A 16618-nucleotide genomic window follows, 5' to 3' on the forward strand; every position below is an offset into this window, starting at 1 on the left:
ATGAATACTGAACCTGGATTTAAGACATTTTAGTAGATATTGCAGCTTTTTTCAGATTTGATAAGCTTTGAGGCTAGACTATCGTGCTTATAACTTACACGGCTGGAGGCCATTTACTTGGAGTAGGTATTTATAACATTAGATATGTATATCATATGATACAAGTATTCCGTATATTAACATTAAAATTCTCGCCGAGGGCATTATCAGTTTATTTCGGGGTAGCTGGAGATAAATGAGGCAAAACCTTACCTTAGATGGGTGCTGAGTACTGTGTTATTGAAATTAAAATTGTGGTAAAAATAGAGTAGGTATACTGTAAAGTTAAAGTTATTGTAGCTAATCTTCGAGACGTCCAATATATCTTGCGTTATGACTGCGTTGGCACGTATAGTCCGTTTATGTTGAGACCACACCGCACCTCAACAATGGACACTGTAAACCTAGTTTCCGACACGAACCTTGAAGTTTGATTTAACACTCGCAACTCGCAGACGATCATCTGGAATGAATTGCAGATGGAGGGGCCGTAATGATGCCGATTTGAGTTTCGCAAGAACTCAACACTATTTGACTGGGTCGCTCTCTCGTGAGATAAATTATCTCGGAGATAATTACGAGGGTATTATAGAGATGATATACCTACTTATTTCAACCTATAACGATGTAATGTTTCATGCATGTAGTCGAGCAAGCCGAGAGGATCTCTTGCGCAAGCAGCGAGCGATGTCGTAGTGCGCAGAACAGTCACCGGGTAGAGCCGGGTTACTTGAGTTGATGACCTCTGCCTCTGTGCAGCGTATTGCACTTCGCTAAATTGCAATCTATTACCACAATCACCAAAGTAAGGTATCGCAGTTGTAACATATTTGGTATTATAGCAAATTAGATACTAAAGTTAGTGAAATTGGTTTTGTTATTTAAACAAATAAATATATCGCTCGCACCATAGTTATTTTTTAAAAAAGGTTTATCATTTTTTAATTATACCGATTACTTTATCATAAATTTTTGGACTCACGCAATAATAAAATATACTAATAAATCTATCAACGGAAAATATGTGAATAATTTTACATGCATTAGACGGAGTTATTATTTTAAATGAATTTAATAAAAATGTGACTTAATAACTATTTCATTAGTAAGCAGATACTCAAACATTTATTAAGATCCGTAGAGCGTAAAATCATGTTTGTAAAGTGAGTTGGTAACACGTAGTACAATAATTCTATTGTCGATTTATTGTTCACTGACGGCGATAATGATTGTCATTGATTTTCCTAATTATTTATTAATTTATAAACCTAGGCTATGCGAATTTGCTAATTTACCTTTAGCATTATTAATTAAACTTGCAAATAAGGTTTAGTTAATAGTTTTCAACACGTACGTGTGTATAATTGTACTAAAAATAGATTAATAATAATTTAATTTAATAAGGATGGATGATATTCGCAAATGACAAAAAAGAAACCGCATATAATGAAAGCTATGTTCATATAACACCTATTTATGTAGCTTTGATGATAAACATGCTATCCTTGGTTGCTAGTTGCTGATTATATTTTGCAATGATCAATTTTGGTAGGTAATTGTTTATTTCAAAACAAGAATGATTACAATTATTTGACCATTAGGTATAGTCCTAACGAGAGTTTGGTGAGTATGCCCCAATGGAAATAAATAAATAAATATAGAAGACGTTGCATGCTGTGGCAGCCTTTATTTTAAGACACACTTAAGTAGTTCTTAGTAGGTACTTTTAGTTATAAAACAATTCATTTTATGCGCGTTTGACTTGCTGGTTGTCCAAACAAATAAAATAAAAGATAATGCTTCAACGTTCACATAGGATTGATCTACATATTATTTGGCCTGTAAAAGGTACCTAAATACAAACGTCATATAGTTGTGTCCCTTATAATAAAACTACAGATTGCATATTCACATCACGTACCCTAAGCCATAACCTATAGGCCGTAGATTGTTATTATCAGTTTAATGTACCGAAAATAATTACTCATCATAACCCCGCAAGAAAGTAAGACTTTCTTGTTACGCAACATGCGATTTTTAAATGCTTTCGTGGTGCGAATCTTAAATAACTAGATTTATAGGCACGTACTCAAATGAGTGATTGGATTACGAAATCAAATACTTCAGATAGTGCTTTGCTGTAAAGTCCCTTTTTTTGGCCAGACCTTGACTCAAACATTCATCTCAAACTCAATATACTTAATGCTCGAAAAATAAACGTTATTACGAGTAAAACAGAGTTAGGACTGATGAGAATTCATTAATTAAAGAGAATTCATTCACTTGAAGGAAATGCAATCATCATGAAAGGCACTTCTTACTCTTCTTCCTAGTCGAAACTCTAAGGTCTTAGTAGGAATGAGGTAACAACGACCGGACCAGTGTTATGAAGTGTATGTAAAGAAAGACTACAAAGAAAAGGCTGCACTTCCCTTGCGCACACAGAGCTCGCTCGGGGCGAACTTTCACAGATGCTGTCATAAATACATATTCACTACACGATGTCGAACGGGTCGTGTCGCGCACTGTGCACACCACTAAACAAATGTTTAAATACATCAGATCCGTGAGCAAGTATAGAAATTTGCATCAGGGCGTGGCTCACTCGTGGAGCTTATATAACAGGTGGTAACGAGATTTTTTGTTCGAATCTCACCATGTGCCACTTTACATGGCCCACTAATGTTAGCTACAGGCCGTTAGTACCATACCATAGTATTTTATAGTCAGAGAGTTATAAATTGCCGGAATCGTTAGCTACCGGCAGGAAAGTAAGTAATAAGTATGGTTTAATCTTGCACAAGTAGGTATAAACTATTTCTATTTTTATCAAGTAGGTAAGTATAGATTCAATTTTATTCATGCATAGGTACCTACTATTATTACCACTGGTTCTTATTATATTTGAAGTCATCAAGTTACTCGCTCAGGAACTCGTTGTGACAGACAGGATAAAAAGCTTTTTTAAACAATGAAATAGCCTCTCTGAGCCACAGAGCTATCCAAAGAAGAGCTAATTAGAAGTGTAACTTGAATGAACAAAGCAACAGTAAGTATCTTAAGATAGTCCTAAATGGGAAGTTTTTAAATAACACTAATTATATCAGTAGGTAAACTATTATGTGTCAGTGGTACTGAATTACTCTGCTCTACATAAAGGAAATATACAATATGATGTTGATTTCAATCCTCGCCATATTTATTTAGGTGATCTATTAAATAAACGTATTATCAACCAAAAAAAAAATACAAAAGAAAGTGGAATATGTACAGTCACGGAATGAAAAGGTTCGTCAGTTTTCAAATTGATTCCTTCAACGAATCGCGAGCACATATTACCTTTTGAAACTATGTTACAGAATAATCTCGAGTTAGAGAAAATAATCTTTAACTGTTCGTCAGTAAAGTTCAAAATCAGTCAGATCAATGTTGTTTGACGATCTATCTTGTGCAGAAGATTATTATGATTCATAAACTAAAACCTTCTTGTTGGTTCAACCTGCCATTATTATTTCTATTAAATAAAAAAAACTATTGTCAATTGGTCAATGTCATCATTGCATTGCACTGATGGGATAGAAAAATAAACAAGCAAAACCTTATTCGTTAGCAAACGTCATAGTTATTGAAATGTTAGCAGCACTGTTTCTTGCACTGTTATGTTGGCAGGTTTGACTCTTACAGTAAGTACCTAGTGCAAGCGAAAACCGACACTAAGGTGACGAACCTTTTCATTCCGCGACTGTACTTACTGCAATGGCTCGCAGTACTAACTGCAATACGTTGACACTGCGGCACCATAGAGCTATGCGGATCGCTCGCGCTCGCTTATCATGTCGGATAGCCTATATACAGAGGCGGCGTAAGGCGTGGGCGACGTGGGCCACCGCCTACGGCCTCGCGGTACAAGGGGCCTCGTCGCGATTCAAAAAAAATTTTTTTAATATTAATCTAATTTGTATTTTTATGAATAAAAACTTGTCAGTGTTCATTGTTTTTTTATTATTACTTTTTTTATAATTCAGTTCGCCACAGAACAAGGCCTCGCGAAATCTGTCTTGCCCACATCAAAAGACAATGCCGGAAATTGGCGTCTTTTTTTTTTCGCGCGGCCTTCGACCAAACCTAGTTTTTTGATTACAAAATAGTGTAATAAACCAAACTTACTATGACATGTATACCTCTAAACTCAGTCTGAACTGAGTTACGAGCATCAGAAGTTTGATGATTTTCATACTAGATTTGCTGTTTGCGCGCAAGTTTTGTAAGAAATTGCAACAAAATAATAACATTGTATGTGTAAACAAACAATACCATCCATTATAGGCTCCAGACATCAGTATGCAGCAGATTCAGCGCAATAAAAAAATAGCGCAATATTTTGTTACAATTTCTTACAAAACTTGCGCGCAAAAAGCAAATGTAGTATGAAAATCATTAAACTTCTAATGCTCGTAACTCAGTTCAGACTGAGTTTAGAGGTATACATGCCATAGTAAGTTTGGTTTATTACACTATTTTGTAATCAAAAAACAAAGTTTGGTCGATGGCCGCGCGAAAAAAAAAAGACGCCACCTTCCATACAAAATCTGGCATTGCCATTTAGGTCTTGCCCCGCCACTGCCTATATACTGAAGGAAGCCACGTTAGCAGGTAGTGTAAATATGTATTTTTTTTTATTAACTAAAGTTAAAGTTCGTTTTAAATTTTTTCGCAGTCATTTTTTACTGATTCGTAATCAGAATAAGCTACTCCCTAAATATGGCGAGGATTTAAATCAACACCCTGTGTAAAGCATGAGCATCTGGGACTGAAGCATATCATGTGCATTTGCAACAGGAGTGAGATTTCAAGTCTTTAAAATATTTAATTTATTTTTTTATTTAACGATTAAAGATTAACGATCAAACTGCAAATAGTGAATGTTGAAGACCTTGTGCACTAAGCGCATCCAATACAATCTAAGCATGAATCTCAAGAGTCTAAGTAATGTCACTTATTTATTTACAGAAAAAAGCAGCTTGTTACTTACCTACGAGTAGATACGAGTAAGGTAAAATAAACTTACCAATGTTAGATAACCACTGCTGTCATTAAACTTAAAGTATACTAAGATATTTATGAGAGAAAGAGAGTGCTAATTCTGTGGTAAGTACATTATGTGACCTTGGCTTGCCACATTTCTGGGACACCCTGTATATCATGTTACGACTATCCGCAAATAATTATAATCACTCAACTGTAGATTTAGGATTGATTACGATTTTTATTCATTTAAAACCAACTTAAAATACCAAGTACATTACAAGTACCTACATTACAATAAGTACACCTAAATTACAAGTACTTTAATTATTGGCATCATTTTTGCGTTAGATATTACATAGTAAGTGACTGAGTTTCCTGCGCTGCTTCTTCTCAGCACTGGCTCATTTATTGTCCTGAAGCAGTAACGTGGTAAGGTTAATACTGGGACGTGTAAAAGTGCTGTTCAAAAGCCAACTTGCAAAAATACTTAAATGAGTTTTTTTATGTTTCGTCATTTTTTGTAAATATTTTATTATAGGTACCTAATTATTGTATTCGATAACGGTAACGGAGCTCGTTAGGTTTTAAGCTTTTATCTCGCGCCATGTTATTGATTTTACGCAATACATAAATAAATAGTAGACTGTGTTCGTGTTAAACACATCGTCATTCGTCAAGTTTTACGGAATGCCTAGAATGTTATATTTTAAACATAATAGTTACCTAATTGTTTCCTACACTACTCACATTTCAAACTTCTTCGCAATCAATGCCATAATGTCTGTAGGGAATATTAATAACGCCAGAAAAAACATAAATTTCTGATACGTAAACATGGTGTAAAGCGTAAGTAATAAATTATTTTATCTGCAGGATAGGATATTATTATTATTAATATTGTTTTTTAATTATTTCCTCTCCTAAGAGGCAAATTTTAGGAGCACGGGCCGAAGCCAAATGCATCCTAGTTACTTTAGTTTAAGCAATGTTCAAAAACTTTCTGACTATCCTGCATGTATTCAAAATGGTCGCTTTCTGTATTAGCTTATTATTATTATTTTTATTTTACTCTTTGTTTACAAGGTGTGGTGGGAAAGTTCCCACAGCAAAAACTGAAACAATGGAGCTAGTTCGCTCCACTATACCAATTTCCATCGAAACGCATAAAAAGAAATTAATATGCCTGTAGGTAGGTACAATTTTTTGCCTGTAAAAATATGGAATCGTACTAAATCTCAATGGTACCTACCTACCTACTTCAAAAACTTGGCGACGAATACTGTAGAAAACGGCATTTGATATGGCAAACAAAAGGATTTTGGAAAATTATCTTATTTAGGTAATTAATTTAAGGGTAAAACTTGTTACAACTTACCTACTACGGTAAGTAGGTAACATAGGGGTTACCTACGCCATATCGAATGACAAATGATCGAAAATCAAAATATCGAATACGTTTCATCGAACGATCAAAATATCGAACGATCAAAATATCGAATGCTCAAAATATCGAACGTTCAGAATATCGAACGATCTAAATATCGAAAGTCGATATAGACGTTTTTATTAAATTTCATCACGCATCATTTCTTCAAGTTTATAAATTTTGAGAATAATGTCCGTGGGGACCTATTATAAGCCTAGCCTGTCCCAAAAAAGAAAGTTCAGAAATGATGCGTGATGAAATTTAATAAAAACGTCTATATCGACTTTCGATATTTTGATCGTTCGATATTCTGAACGTTCGATATTTTGAGCATTCGATATTTTGATCGTTCGATATTTTGATCGTTCGATGAAACGTATTCGATATTTTGATTTTCGATCATTTGTCATTCGATATGGCGTAGGTAACCCGTAACATGTAACATAGTAGGTATGTAATAGTTGATACTAAGAATCAACTTGCTATCATCTACTATGTTATTTTGGGTTCCCTACGTTTTATCGAAAGCCGTTTCATCAAATTCTCGAATGTACGAAACATCGAATGCCGTATCATCGAAAGGTTGTTATATTAGATTAATCGTGACATCATTTTCTAATTCTTCTCATTTTCTTCGCTTCTTCTTTTCGTCTCCTGTTTTCCTTCTGATTTTCTTCTTTGTCTCTTTATATTATTCTTCGTATTCAAAGCGTAGGAAAAGAGCTAGATTATTGTTAACTAGCTTTTGCCCGCGGCTTCACCCGCGTGAAATTTAGTGTCACAGATCGGCATTAATTATAGCCTTTAAGTTATTCTGGGTTATAAACAATAATACTGTAAAGTTTCATCAAAATCCGTTCAGTAGTTTTTGCGTGAAAGAGTAACAAACATCCAGACATCCTGACATCCAAATTTTCGCATTTATAATATTAATAGGAAGTAGGATAGTGATACTCGTAGTAAGACATTGAAGTAATATATTATTTTCTGAGATTAGGTAGGTACCTACTTAGGTACAAACCTGAGGTACAAACATGTAGAATAGATAAATGGATGACTTCTTGGCGGGAAAGTGAAGCGTCATGTTAGCAGTTTTATTTTATTTTCTAAAATTCGCGTTTAGCCGACTATTAAAATGTGTAATAATGGTTGAATAATAACCATTAGGTGTTCGTAAACGTGCAATGAGCTTAGGCAAAGAAACAAAACAGCGCAACATCAGTCAGCAAGAAAGAAATACACAAAAGAGGCGGTCTTGACGCTATGAAGCGATCTCTTCTAGACAACCTATTAGAGGATTTATTTTGTCTGTATAGCCACAAAATATAACAGAAGACAAACTCCATACTAAACGCGCTTGAGCCACGCACACATAGACACCGCTCTAGCAAGACTGTCTTGGACGAATGCGAGCGCGACGTGGCGCGACCGACGTTCGCCACACGTTCGCTGTGGTTCGCTTGAGTCACGCGCCGGTCAACCGCCTGTGATATTATTTTGTTTGGCGAAATTGACGAAAATGAGTGAATAGAAAAAGTCGTATTATAATTGTTCGGTATTTGGTTGCTTAAACTCATAATTAAATACCGAATTTTCATTTTTTAAATTACCAGTTGATTCGGGGAGGTAAGTAAGTTATGTATTTGAATTTCAATTGAAATTGAAAGCCAACTTAATTATTAGGAAAATCGAATTGTTTTAGAGAGGTTTTAGGAATTATTGGATAACTAGCTTTTGCCCGCGGCTTCACCCGCGTGAAATTTAGTTTGTCACAGATCGTCATAAATTATAGCCTATATGTTATTCAGGGTTATAAACAATAATACTGTAAAGTTACATCAAAATCCGTTCAGTAGTTTTTGCGTGAAAGAGCAACAAACATCCAGACATCCAAACTTTTGCATTTATAATAAGTATTAGTTGGATAATTGTGTCAACCACTCAACTAAATACTACTTCCTTGTCGTGTATTTGTTTGCAAACTATTACAATAATAACGTACTAAATATAAATAAGTATACGTGGATATCTGTTATTGTCTTTCTTGCACAGTATTAAGAGTAACATTTTTCTATCATAACGAAATAAACGCAACACATGACAAGACAACCCTGGCGCGACGGCCGAGCGTGCGAGCGAGAGAGGTATGCAAAGCGAGGTACATACATGAGTTTACCTTCTGTTATATTTTGTGGTATAGCCTGACCAGGAACATAAAAACCCTCGCCATGTTGCGGAAAATTAATGGTACTAATTTCTTTTAATGGCAACAGTAACTGAAAACTTCATTGACATGTCACCTTGCATGTCAGTCTATTGTTGTCAAAATGTAAACAAACTTTATTTTAAATGTGCGCAATTGATTTTGTGAATTAAATTGCTAAAATCTTTTTATAGTCGTGAAAGAAAAGTTGTTCACAATGTGTTAAAGTATTTGTCGAAGAGAAATACTAAGGGTTCGGACAATATTTTCATTGAATAATATTTCCGACAAAGGTTGTCAAATTGACTGACATGTTTATCGTATAGTACAGTCAACTATGAAAATTAGCTGTGGTTTGTTTCAACTACCTATTTTAAAGTTTTTTGTCACTTTGTAAGTGTTGAATTTTATGGAATTGGGAAAGAAGTACCGAGTTTGAAGCGTTCATGAGCAGACATTGTAGTTGAATATTCAAGTTCAGAATTTGATTATTGATGAATAATAATAACATCCTACTTGCTTGATTGATGGTTTCATTTTATTTATTTAAACCAGTTTACCTATAATATAATATTTTTTTGTAAATTTATGAAAATATTAAATTAGCCCATAATCCTGAATCCTGATACATAAAGTTAGCCTATTAATTTAATACAGGTACGACTGTACCCAGTGTTGCACTATCAAATGCAATTGACGCGCCTCTATGCCAGGGTTTTTATGTTCCTGGTCAGGCTATAGTATCTTCATAGTTTATTTAATTCAATGTATGTATTAGCAACATTTCTGTTTGAGTTTAATATCAGTTTCGTTTATATATTTAGCCAGCCAGTCGCCAGTGTCACAAGTGTCAAGCAAAATACCTACACGTGTGAAAACTTGAAGTGATGTTGCACTTGTAGTGTAGTTAGCACTGTTTCGTTCGTTCGTTGCCTTTGCCCTGAGCCTTTGCCTAACTCATGACACAATAGTTGAAAAACTAATAAATGAACTACGAACTGTCTCACCCACCATCGTTCAGCTATAATATGTATAGGTTCTAACATGGCAAAAATCGGAACCAGCGATCCGGTATTGACGGTGGCGCCCTCCTGTTAATGTCATCAAAATTGCCTTGTAGGCATTTTTTGTAAAACTGTGAATGAATGTTGATTGTGTCGGGCAAAACACGCGCTGGAGTTAGCCTGTAACACGTTCAGAGCCCCGATTACGGTAATTTTTAACGTCAACAATCCAGTCACGCTTCTCGATTCTGCTATACAATTGGTCGTTCAACAGCGTACGTCAGCTGTTTTGACCAATCGTATCGCAGAATCAGAAACGCGTCTGGATTGTAGACGTTATAAAAGTTACCGTAATCGGGGCTCAGAGCCCCGATTACGGTAACTTTTAACGTTTCCAATCCAGATGCGTTTCATCGATTCTGCGATACGATTGGTCAAAACAGCTGACGTACGCTTTTGGACGACCAATCGTATCGCAGAATCGAGAAGCGTGTCTGGATTGGAGACGTTAAAAATTACCGTAATCGGGGCTCAGAAAAGTTGTGATAAGCTTGGAACAATCAAGTATCAAGTGACGTATGCTTACGGTTCCCTCTCCTCTCTGACTACTACTCCAAACTCCAATGAAATACTCAATGGCATTTTTTTTTGTATGGCCAGCCATGTCTGTTTCATTCTATTTTGTCTATGGTTCAAATTGTTTGCCTCACTCACTCATTCATTCTTTTGTAGTTCATTGGTCATTTCACTCACTCAATTACTTCCTCATTCCTTGATCCCTTCTTTCTTTTACATCTTGAGGGAAAAATGGCTGATAACAAATTATACGAAATATTGGGAGTCCCAAGAAGTGCAAGTGAATCTGAAATAAAAAGGGTAAGCAACGCGTCATAAAATAAAAAAGAATTTGTAATCCATCAATTACCGCATCAGTGTATTCAACATCATGGACACATGTCATTAATACATTGCATGGTGATTTTATCCATTGTGTAGGTGATCTCGAACTTTTACTAATATTGCGTCACTTTTTATGTTTATAGAGCTACCACAAGTTGGCAAAAGAATTTCATCCGGACAAAAATCCAGCTGCCGGTGACAAATTTAAGGAAATCAGTTACGCTTATGAAGTATTGTCCGACCCAAAGAAAAGAACAATTTACGACAAGCATGGGTTGAAAGGTTTACAAGAAGGTGGTGGCCAGGGAGGGTTCCAGCCGGATGACATATTTGGACAATTCTTTGGTGATATTTTCGGGATGGGTGGTGGCAGCAGAGGTCGAGGACCAGCTCGAGGCGAAGACACCATCCATCCACTAAAAGTGACACTAGAAGATATGTATGTCGGAAAAACAGCGAAACTGCAGCTCAGTAAAAATGTGATTTGCGGCCCTTGTAAAGGTATTGGTGGAAAACCTGGTGCTGTTGTGCCGTGTAAAGATTGCCACGGTCAAGGTATCAAAGTCTCGTATCAGCAGATTGCGCCACATATGACTCGCCAGTACCAAACTCGTTGTCCGACATGCCAAGGTCAAGGAGAAACCATTAATGAGAAGGACAAGTGCCCTAAATGCAAGGGCAAGAAAGTCTTAAATGAGACAAAAATATTGGAAGTGCATATTGAAAAGGGAATGCGTGAAAATCAGAAGATATTCTTCAGAGGTGAAGGAGATCAACAGCCTGACACCCAACCTGGAGATGTGATTATTGTGCTACAGCAAAAGGCTCATGATGTGTTTCAAAGAACTGGTGATGATCTCATCATGAAACGTGAGGTCAGTCTGACTGAGGCTCTATGTGGTTTCGAGTTTGTAGTTAAGCATTTAGATGGCAGGGACTTGCTTGTCAGACATTCCCCAGGAGAAATTATAAAGCCAGGGGATTTAAAAGGCATACAGGGTGAAGGAATGCCGCAATATAAAAATCCATTTGAGAAAGGAAACTTGTACATAAAATTTGATGTTGTGTTCCCTGAAAATAACTTTGCAACTGAAGAACAATTAAAACAAATTGAAACAATACTTCCACCACGCGCTGCCTTTGTTATGCCCACTGGAGAGGATGTAGAAGAAGTAAACCTTATGGAGTATACAGCTAGTGAAAGGGGACGTGGCCGAGAGGAAGCATATGCTAGTGATGACGAAGAGCACATGCACGCTGGCCCTGGGGTTCAATGCGCTCATCAGTAGTTCAATTAATCCAGCATGGATTTTTACTCAAACCTCACACTATGTAATTTTATCATAGGTAGTCTAATGATATATAAATTTAATAAAACACCGCAGATTTCATAATGTAATTATTGACACATGCAATATTTGTGACCAAATTGTCTGTGGTTAATTATTGTATCTAAAGGCCACAAACAAAATCATTTTTTATTATAACACTGTAGTAGCATATTATATTTAGATAACTTATTTTTTATGTTCAGCATGTGATTAAAAATGCTAGTGAGAGTTTTTCTTTTCATATAATTCATTCCAGGGACTTATTGTGTTTTAATGGCTGAGGCAAATAATCATCAATATTTGAAAATAGTACTTGTTTTATTTTAATTACTTATCACAGTTGCAACTACCAATACCAAGGTTTGTTTTGTGCACCTCAACAAGCCATTGGAAAAGTATCCCTTCAGTTCCAAATTTATCATCATAATGCTATGGTCTTAGCTCTATAAAGTCGTTTAGTTATTATTTTGAACTAGCTTTTGCCCGCGGCTTCACCCGCGTGAAATTTAGTTTGTCACATATTCGTCATAAATTATAGCCTGTGTTATTCTGGGTTATAAACAATAATACTGTAAAGTTTCATCCAAATCCGTTCAGTAGTTTTTGCGTGAAAGAGTAACAAGCATCCAGACATCCAAACTTTCGCATTTAGTATATTTAGGATAGTATGTGACAAAAGGAGGATACCACTTCCAATTAGACTAATTTTTCGGATTTTCATTCGACTCATCGACTGCAATATAACGGAAGTGCTCATCCTCATCTGATTTGTGAATTACATTGACTAATTTAGATTTTGCAGTCATTATTAATCATACTATTCTGTGGTATAATTCAGTACTCAGTAGAGATTATTTTTATCATTGAATGCTAGAAGAATCTTGAAAAGGTTGAGGTTGTAGAAAAACTATTTTTGAAATTCAATAATTTATTTATTTGTGTAATAAAACATTTTTCGAACTTACTTAGAAACCCTTTACATACTTACTCACTTTTTTTAACAGACTCAATAGATTCGCAGAATTTATTGAAATGTTTTTTGCTTCTGCAAAGTAAATTAATATTTATTTCTTGCACTCCTAATTCTCGTAATGTGTCAATTCTTTTCTTAATCGTTTTCTGCGACGCTGCTAATATTCTAGGTTTACTGGCGACATCTTCAACTGTAAAACCTTCACTGATGAGGAAATCTAAAAAGTGCTTGACCTGTAACAATAAAGAATGGTTGGTCACATTCCTGTATGGAGCAGATATTATACGATCGAGAACAACCCATAATAACAGGGAATAGAGTCCCACCTTATTTAGGCCCAGTTTCCACCAAAGCGGAGACGAGAGGTGGCAGGTTATTTCTACCAAAGGAGATGATGCGAGAGCTGCTGTACGTAGCTGTCAGTCTATTGCTGTCTACGAATCGTATGATGCCTCCGGGTGTGGTGACTTCAGGTGCGGGGGAAGGTAGCGGAGAAAGAGCCGCGCGAGGCTGCCCGCAGTGCCCGCCTAACAAATCTCCGCGCGCCGTGGTCGCTGTCAAATTCTACTTCTTCTTCTTCTATGGCTATTGGGTTTCCACGTTTGCCAATGTCACGTGAGAATAGACATTACATGGTATGGTACCTTGGGATTGAGTGCTAATTAGGTATGGTCTAGCGCCAGCGCAATGAGTTCGACACATCTCACATCTATTCTCTCCTTAGATTAATAAAACTAAGATATTATTAATATTATTAATCTAAGATTCTCTCTGCTTCATCCATTTCGCTGAGCGGAAAGATGTGGAAATAACACAGCGAAAATACTATCTAAGAATTTATTACAATGGTAACTTTTTTTCTCTGTGCTGTGTTTTCCTGTCAAACAAAGATTTTCTATTTCTATTCTATAAATCTGATGGGTTAATTATACGTCTCTTCGCGTCTCCGCTCCTCTCCGACTTGGTGGAAACCGGGCATTATGGTCCAAACGTACGACCGTATGGACACAACTTGCCCGGTGAAATTCGGGGTAACCACCTGGATGCAGACAGCGCAGGACTGGTTGTTATGGAAATCCTTGGGGAGGCCTTTGTCCAGCAGTGGACGTCGTTTGGCTATGAAAGTCCAAACATAATGGTAAATAAATAAATTATTGATTGATGCAAGAGCTCAAAAGTAGATTCAAATCCGGCCTTAGATTTTGTAATGTGATTGGTCTAAAGTAAGTTTGAAATTGAACCAATCAATGTTGACAATGTAGAGTAGAAAATGGCATCACTTACTTTGGTTACCCTTATAGTCTTTAGGGCAGGAGTTTTTATACACATTTCATTTACAGCTTCTAATGTTGTGTTCAGTCGATTTGCAAGGTATATTTGAGTAGACTTAGTTTCTCCAAGGATATCCTTAGTTTCTTGCATTATTTCAACATACCTATAAAAATAGAAAAATGATGGACTTTTAACTGCATGTTGAGTATTTAAATAATTTTCAATTAAAACAGCTCTCAATATTTTAATTTAAGATAAAATAGATAAATGCAAGCATAAATAAATAATCATGTTTAGAAAAAAAATATTTTACCTCCTTAAGGCTTATAAATTTATAATTTTTCAGTACACATTAAGTATGTACAAAATGTATCAATTACCTGTTCAAAATATCTTCAGAACATCTCACCATCCATGGGTAAATGTTTTCCACACCCATATTTTTAACTTTTTGAAGTCTTTCTCGAATTGTGTTGGCATTATATTTGAGGACCCATAAATCTCTCAACAGCCTTTCACTACTGACACCCATTTCTGCAAAAAGTCCTTTTATTATTATACATAATATAATTGACATGATAATTAACATATTTTTTCTTTAACATCCATGTTAAAGTTCTCCAGAACCAACCAAAGGGACACAATTTTAATAAGAATGCTTTATGTAAGTATCTTACCAAGAAGTACATTAAGAGACTTTTGAAGCCAATCAAAAGACAAACTATAAATAAATGTTCTTTGGGCAACATGCTTGCTGAGTACAGAAGGGGGGCACTGTAAAAAAAAATATTTCAATGATTTTGATGAATTTTATCAAAAATGATTTGAACGATCAGAATGTAGATCTCTAAAGAGACGATTTGATCTGAGTGTATTAAAAAACTTTGACAACACAAGATAGTACTTTTTGCATAATTTTGGTTATTTTTACAGATTAGTATGTGTAAGGGTCCCCTACATAGGTTCGAAAGCCGTTGGAGCGACGAACAAGATGACTCTCGAACGACGCAGTTTCGTTGACGTTTTTAAGATCCTAATAGCATGGAAATTGCTAAATTATTTTTACATTTAATATTTTTTATACATTTCAAATACGAAATATTGAATATTGTTTAATACATAATATGACAATTAAATCAAAGTCACAAGCAAGTTGAAGGCAGTGAAAACGTTTTTCGAAACAGCATCGTTCACAACAAGCCATTAGACAGAATAATAATAATCGTTCACAACTACGTCATTAGAGTCCATAAGCTTTTCGAATCTATAAGGCGGTGGAAAAAAAAATTGCAACAGCGTTCATCGCTACAATGGCTTTTGAACCTACATAGGGGATACCTTTGTGTGATCGTGCGTAAGAGTAACCTAGGTGTCCCTCATATACCTACATTTAAGAAAATTACAAACATAATATATAATTAATTTTAAGAATACAACAGTTATTTATTAAAATAGATTTACCTTCAACTTATTAGAAATATAATACAGCCTATTCTTACAATGACCTTCCTTTTCATCATTCTTACAAACTTTGTAAACATGTACCAAAGTTTTGATTGGTAATTTATAAAATGGTTGTGCATCTTCCATACATCGGAAACTTAACTTTGATATAATCTGCTCTTTATAAGAAAGAATATCTGTAAGATAAGTCGAATTATTTAATTTAAATTATGTAATGAATTGTCATTATATGCACTTTATACAGCATGAAAGCAACCCAATCCAATACATACTTTGTTCAATATTTTCTTCATTTTCCAGGGTACTAAAGTTATTTTTGATTGTAGATGTAGAGAGACTATTTACTGGATTAAATAAACAGTATAGTTTGTGAGTTATAATTTTGTTTACTATTAGCTTGTCTCTTTTCGTAAAATGTACAAGAACTGGCTTTAGTAAATATGTTACCATAGGAGCTCTACATAAATTCATTTTAAAGCTCCCTGTTTTTTGTAAAACACCTTTTAAATTTATTCCATTAGCTGAAGATCTTCGTGCTATTAATTAATTGTATTTTAAAAATAAAAGTTGTTTGCATGCTCTTTTCTCATTTTCTGTCATTTTGACATCTATGATTTGTCAATGCCACAGTGAGTGACGTCAGTGACGTGCGTGATTGACAGCGACTTTTTTTGGTTCAGTTCTTTCTTATTGCAGGAAAAGGCATTATGCCATACAGCCAATTTTTGCATTATTTACGCAGCTGTACACTTGCCAAGGGCCAATGAGACAGGCCGTGAGGCAGAGAGCCAATACTCTCTCTCATCTGTGAGGCAAAGTGCGAGTGTACAGAGGAGCTCTCGCTACCTATTGGGGTGCGTTTCTTGTGTAACATTCGGACGAGTCTGGGCGAGAGCACAGAACACATATACAGAGAGCTCTTCTTCTTCTTCTTCTTTTTTGTTCTTGGCAATACTCGTCGAGGCCGACTTGATTTGT

General features: G+C 35.5%; 2 protein-coding genes across 2 annotated transcripts; one reads left to right on the forward strand and one right to left on the reverse strand.

Annotated features, from left to right (window-relative positions):
* Positions 1-10430: 10430 nt before the first annotated feature.
* On the forward strand, positions 10431-12240 carry LOC135087878 (dnaJ homolog subfamily A member 2-like). The gene is made up of 2 exons (XM_063982717.1): positions 10431-10576; positions 10744-12240. The coding sequence occupies exons 1-2, from the start codon at positions 10508-10510 to the stop codon at positions 11887-11889; spliced, it is 1215 nt and encodes a 404-aa protein (XP_063838787.1). The 5' UTR covers positions 10431-10507; the 3' UTR covers positions 11890-12240.
* A 601-nt stretch (positions 12241-12841) lies between these two features.
* On the reverse strand, positions 12842-16233 carry LOC135087880 (transcription termination factor, mitochondrial). Its single transcript, XM_063982719.1, has 6 exons — positions 15913-16233; positions 15638-15816; positions 14854-14950; positions 14557-14710; positions 14189-14339; positions 12842-13137 (listed from the first exon to the last, which is right to left on the reverse strand). Exons 1-6 carry the CDS (start codon positions 16109-16111, stop codon positions 12916-12918), a joined length of 1002 nt encoding a protein of 333 aa, XP_063838789.1. The 5' UTR covers positions 16112-16233; the 3' UTR covers positions 12842-12915.
* Between the last annotated feature and the right edge of the window lie 385 nt (positions 16234-16618).

Source organism: Ostrinia nubilalis, chromosome 3 (genome assembly GCF_963855985.1).
Source record: "Ostrinia nubilalis chromosome 3, ilOstNubi1.1, whole genome shotgun sequence".
Lineage (NCBI taxonomy): Eukaryota > Metazoa > Arthropoda > Insecta > Lepidoptera > Crambidae > Ostrinia > Ostrinia nubilalis.

Coding starts and splice junctions, on each gene's coding strand:
- LOC135087878 (XM_063982717.1), top strand. CDS start 10,508: ATGGCTGATAACAAATTATACGAAATATTGGGAGTCCCAAGAAGTGCA. Junction 10,577..10,743: donor GTGAATCTGAAATAAAAAGG/GTAAGCAACGCG, acceptor TTATGTTTATAG/AGCTACCACAAGTTGGCAAA.
- LOC135087880 (XM_063982719.1), bottom strand. CDS start 16,111: ATGAATTTATGTAGAGCTCCTATGGTAACATATTTACTAAAGCCAGTT. Junction 14,711..14,853: donor GTCTCTTAATGTACTTCTTG/GTAAGATACTTA, acceptor GACTTTTTGCAG/AAATGGGTGTCAGTAGTGAA. Junction 14,340..14,556: donor TCTGAAGATATTTTGAACAG/GTAATTGATACA, acceptor CTATTTTTATAG/GTATGTTGAAATAATGCAAG.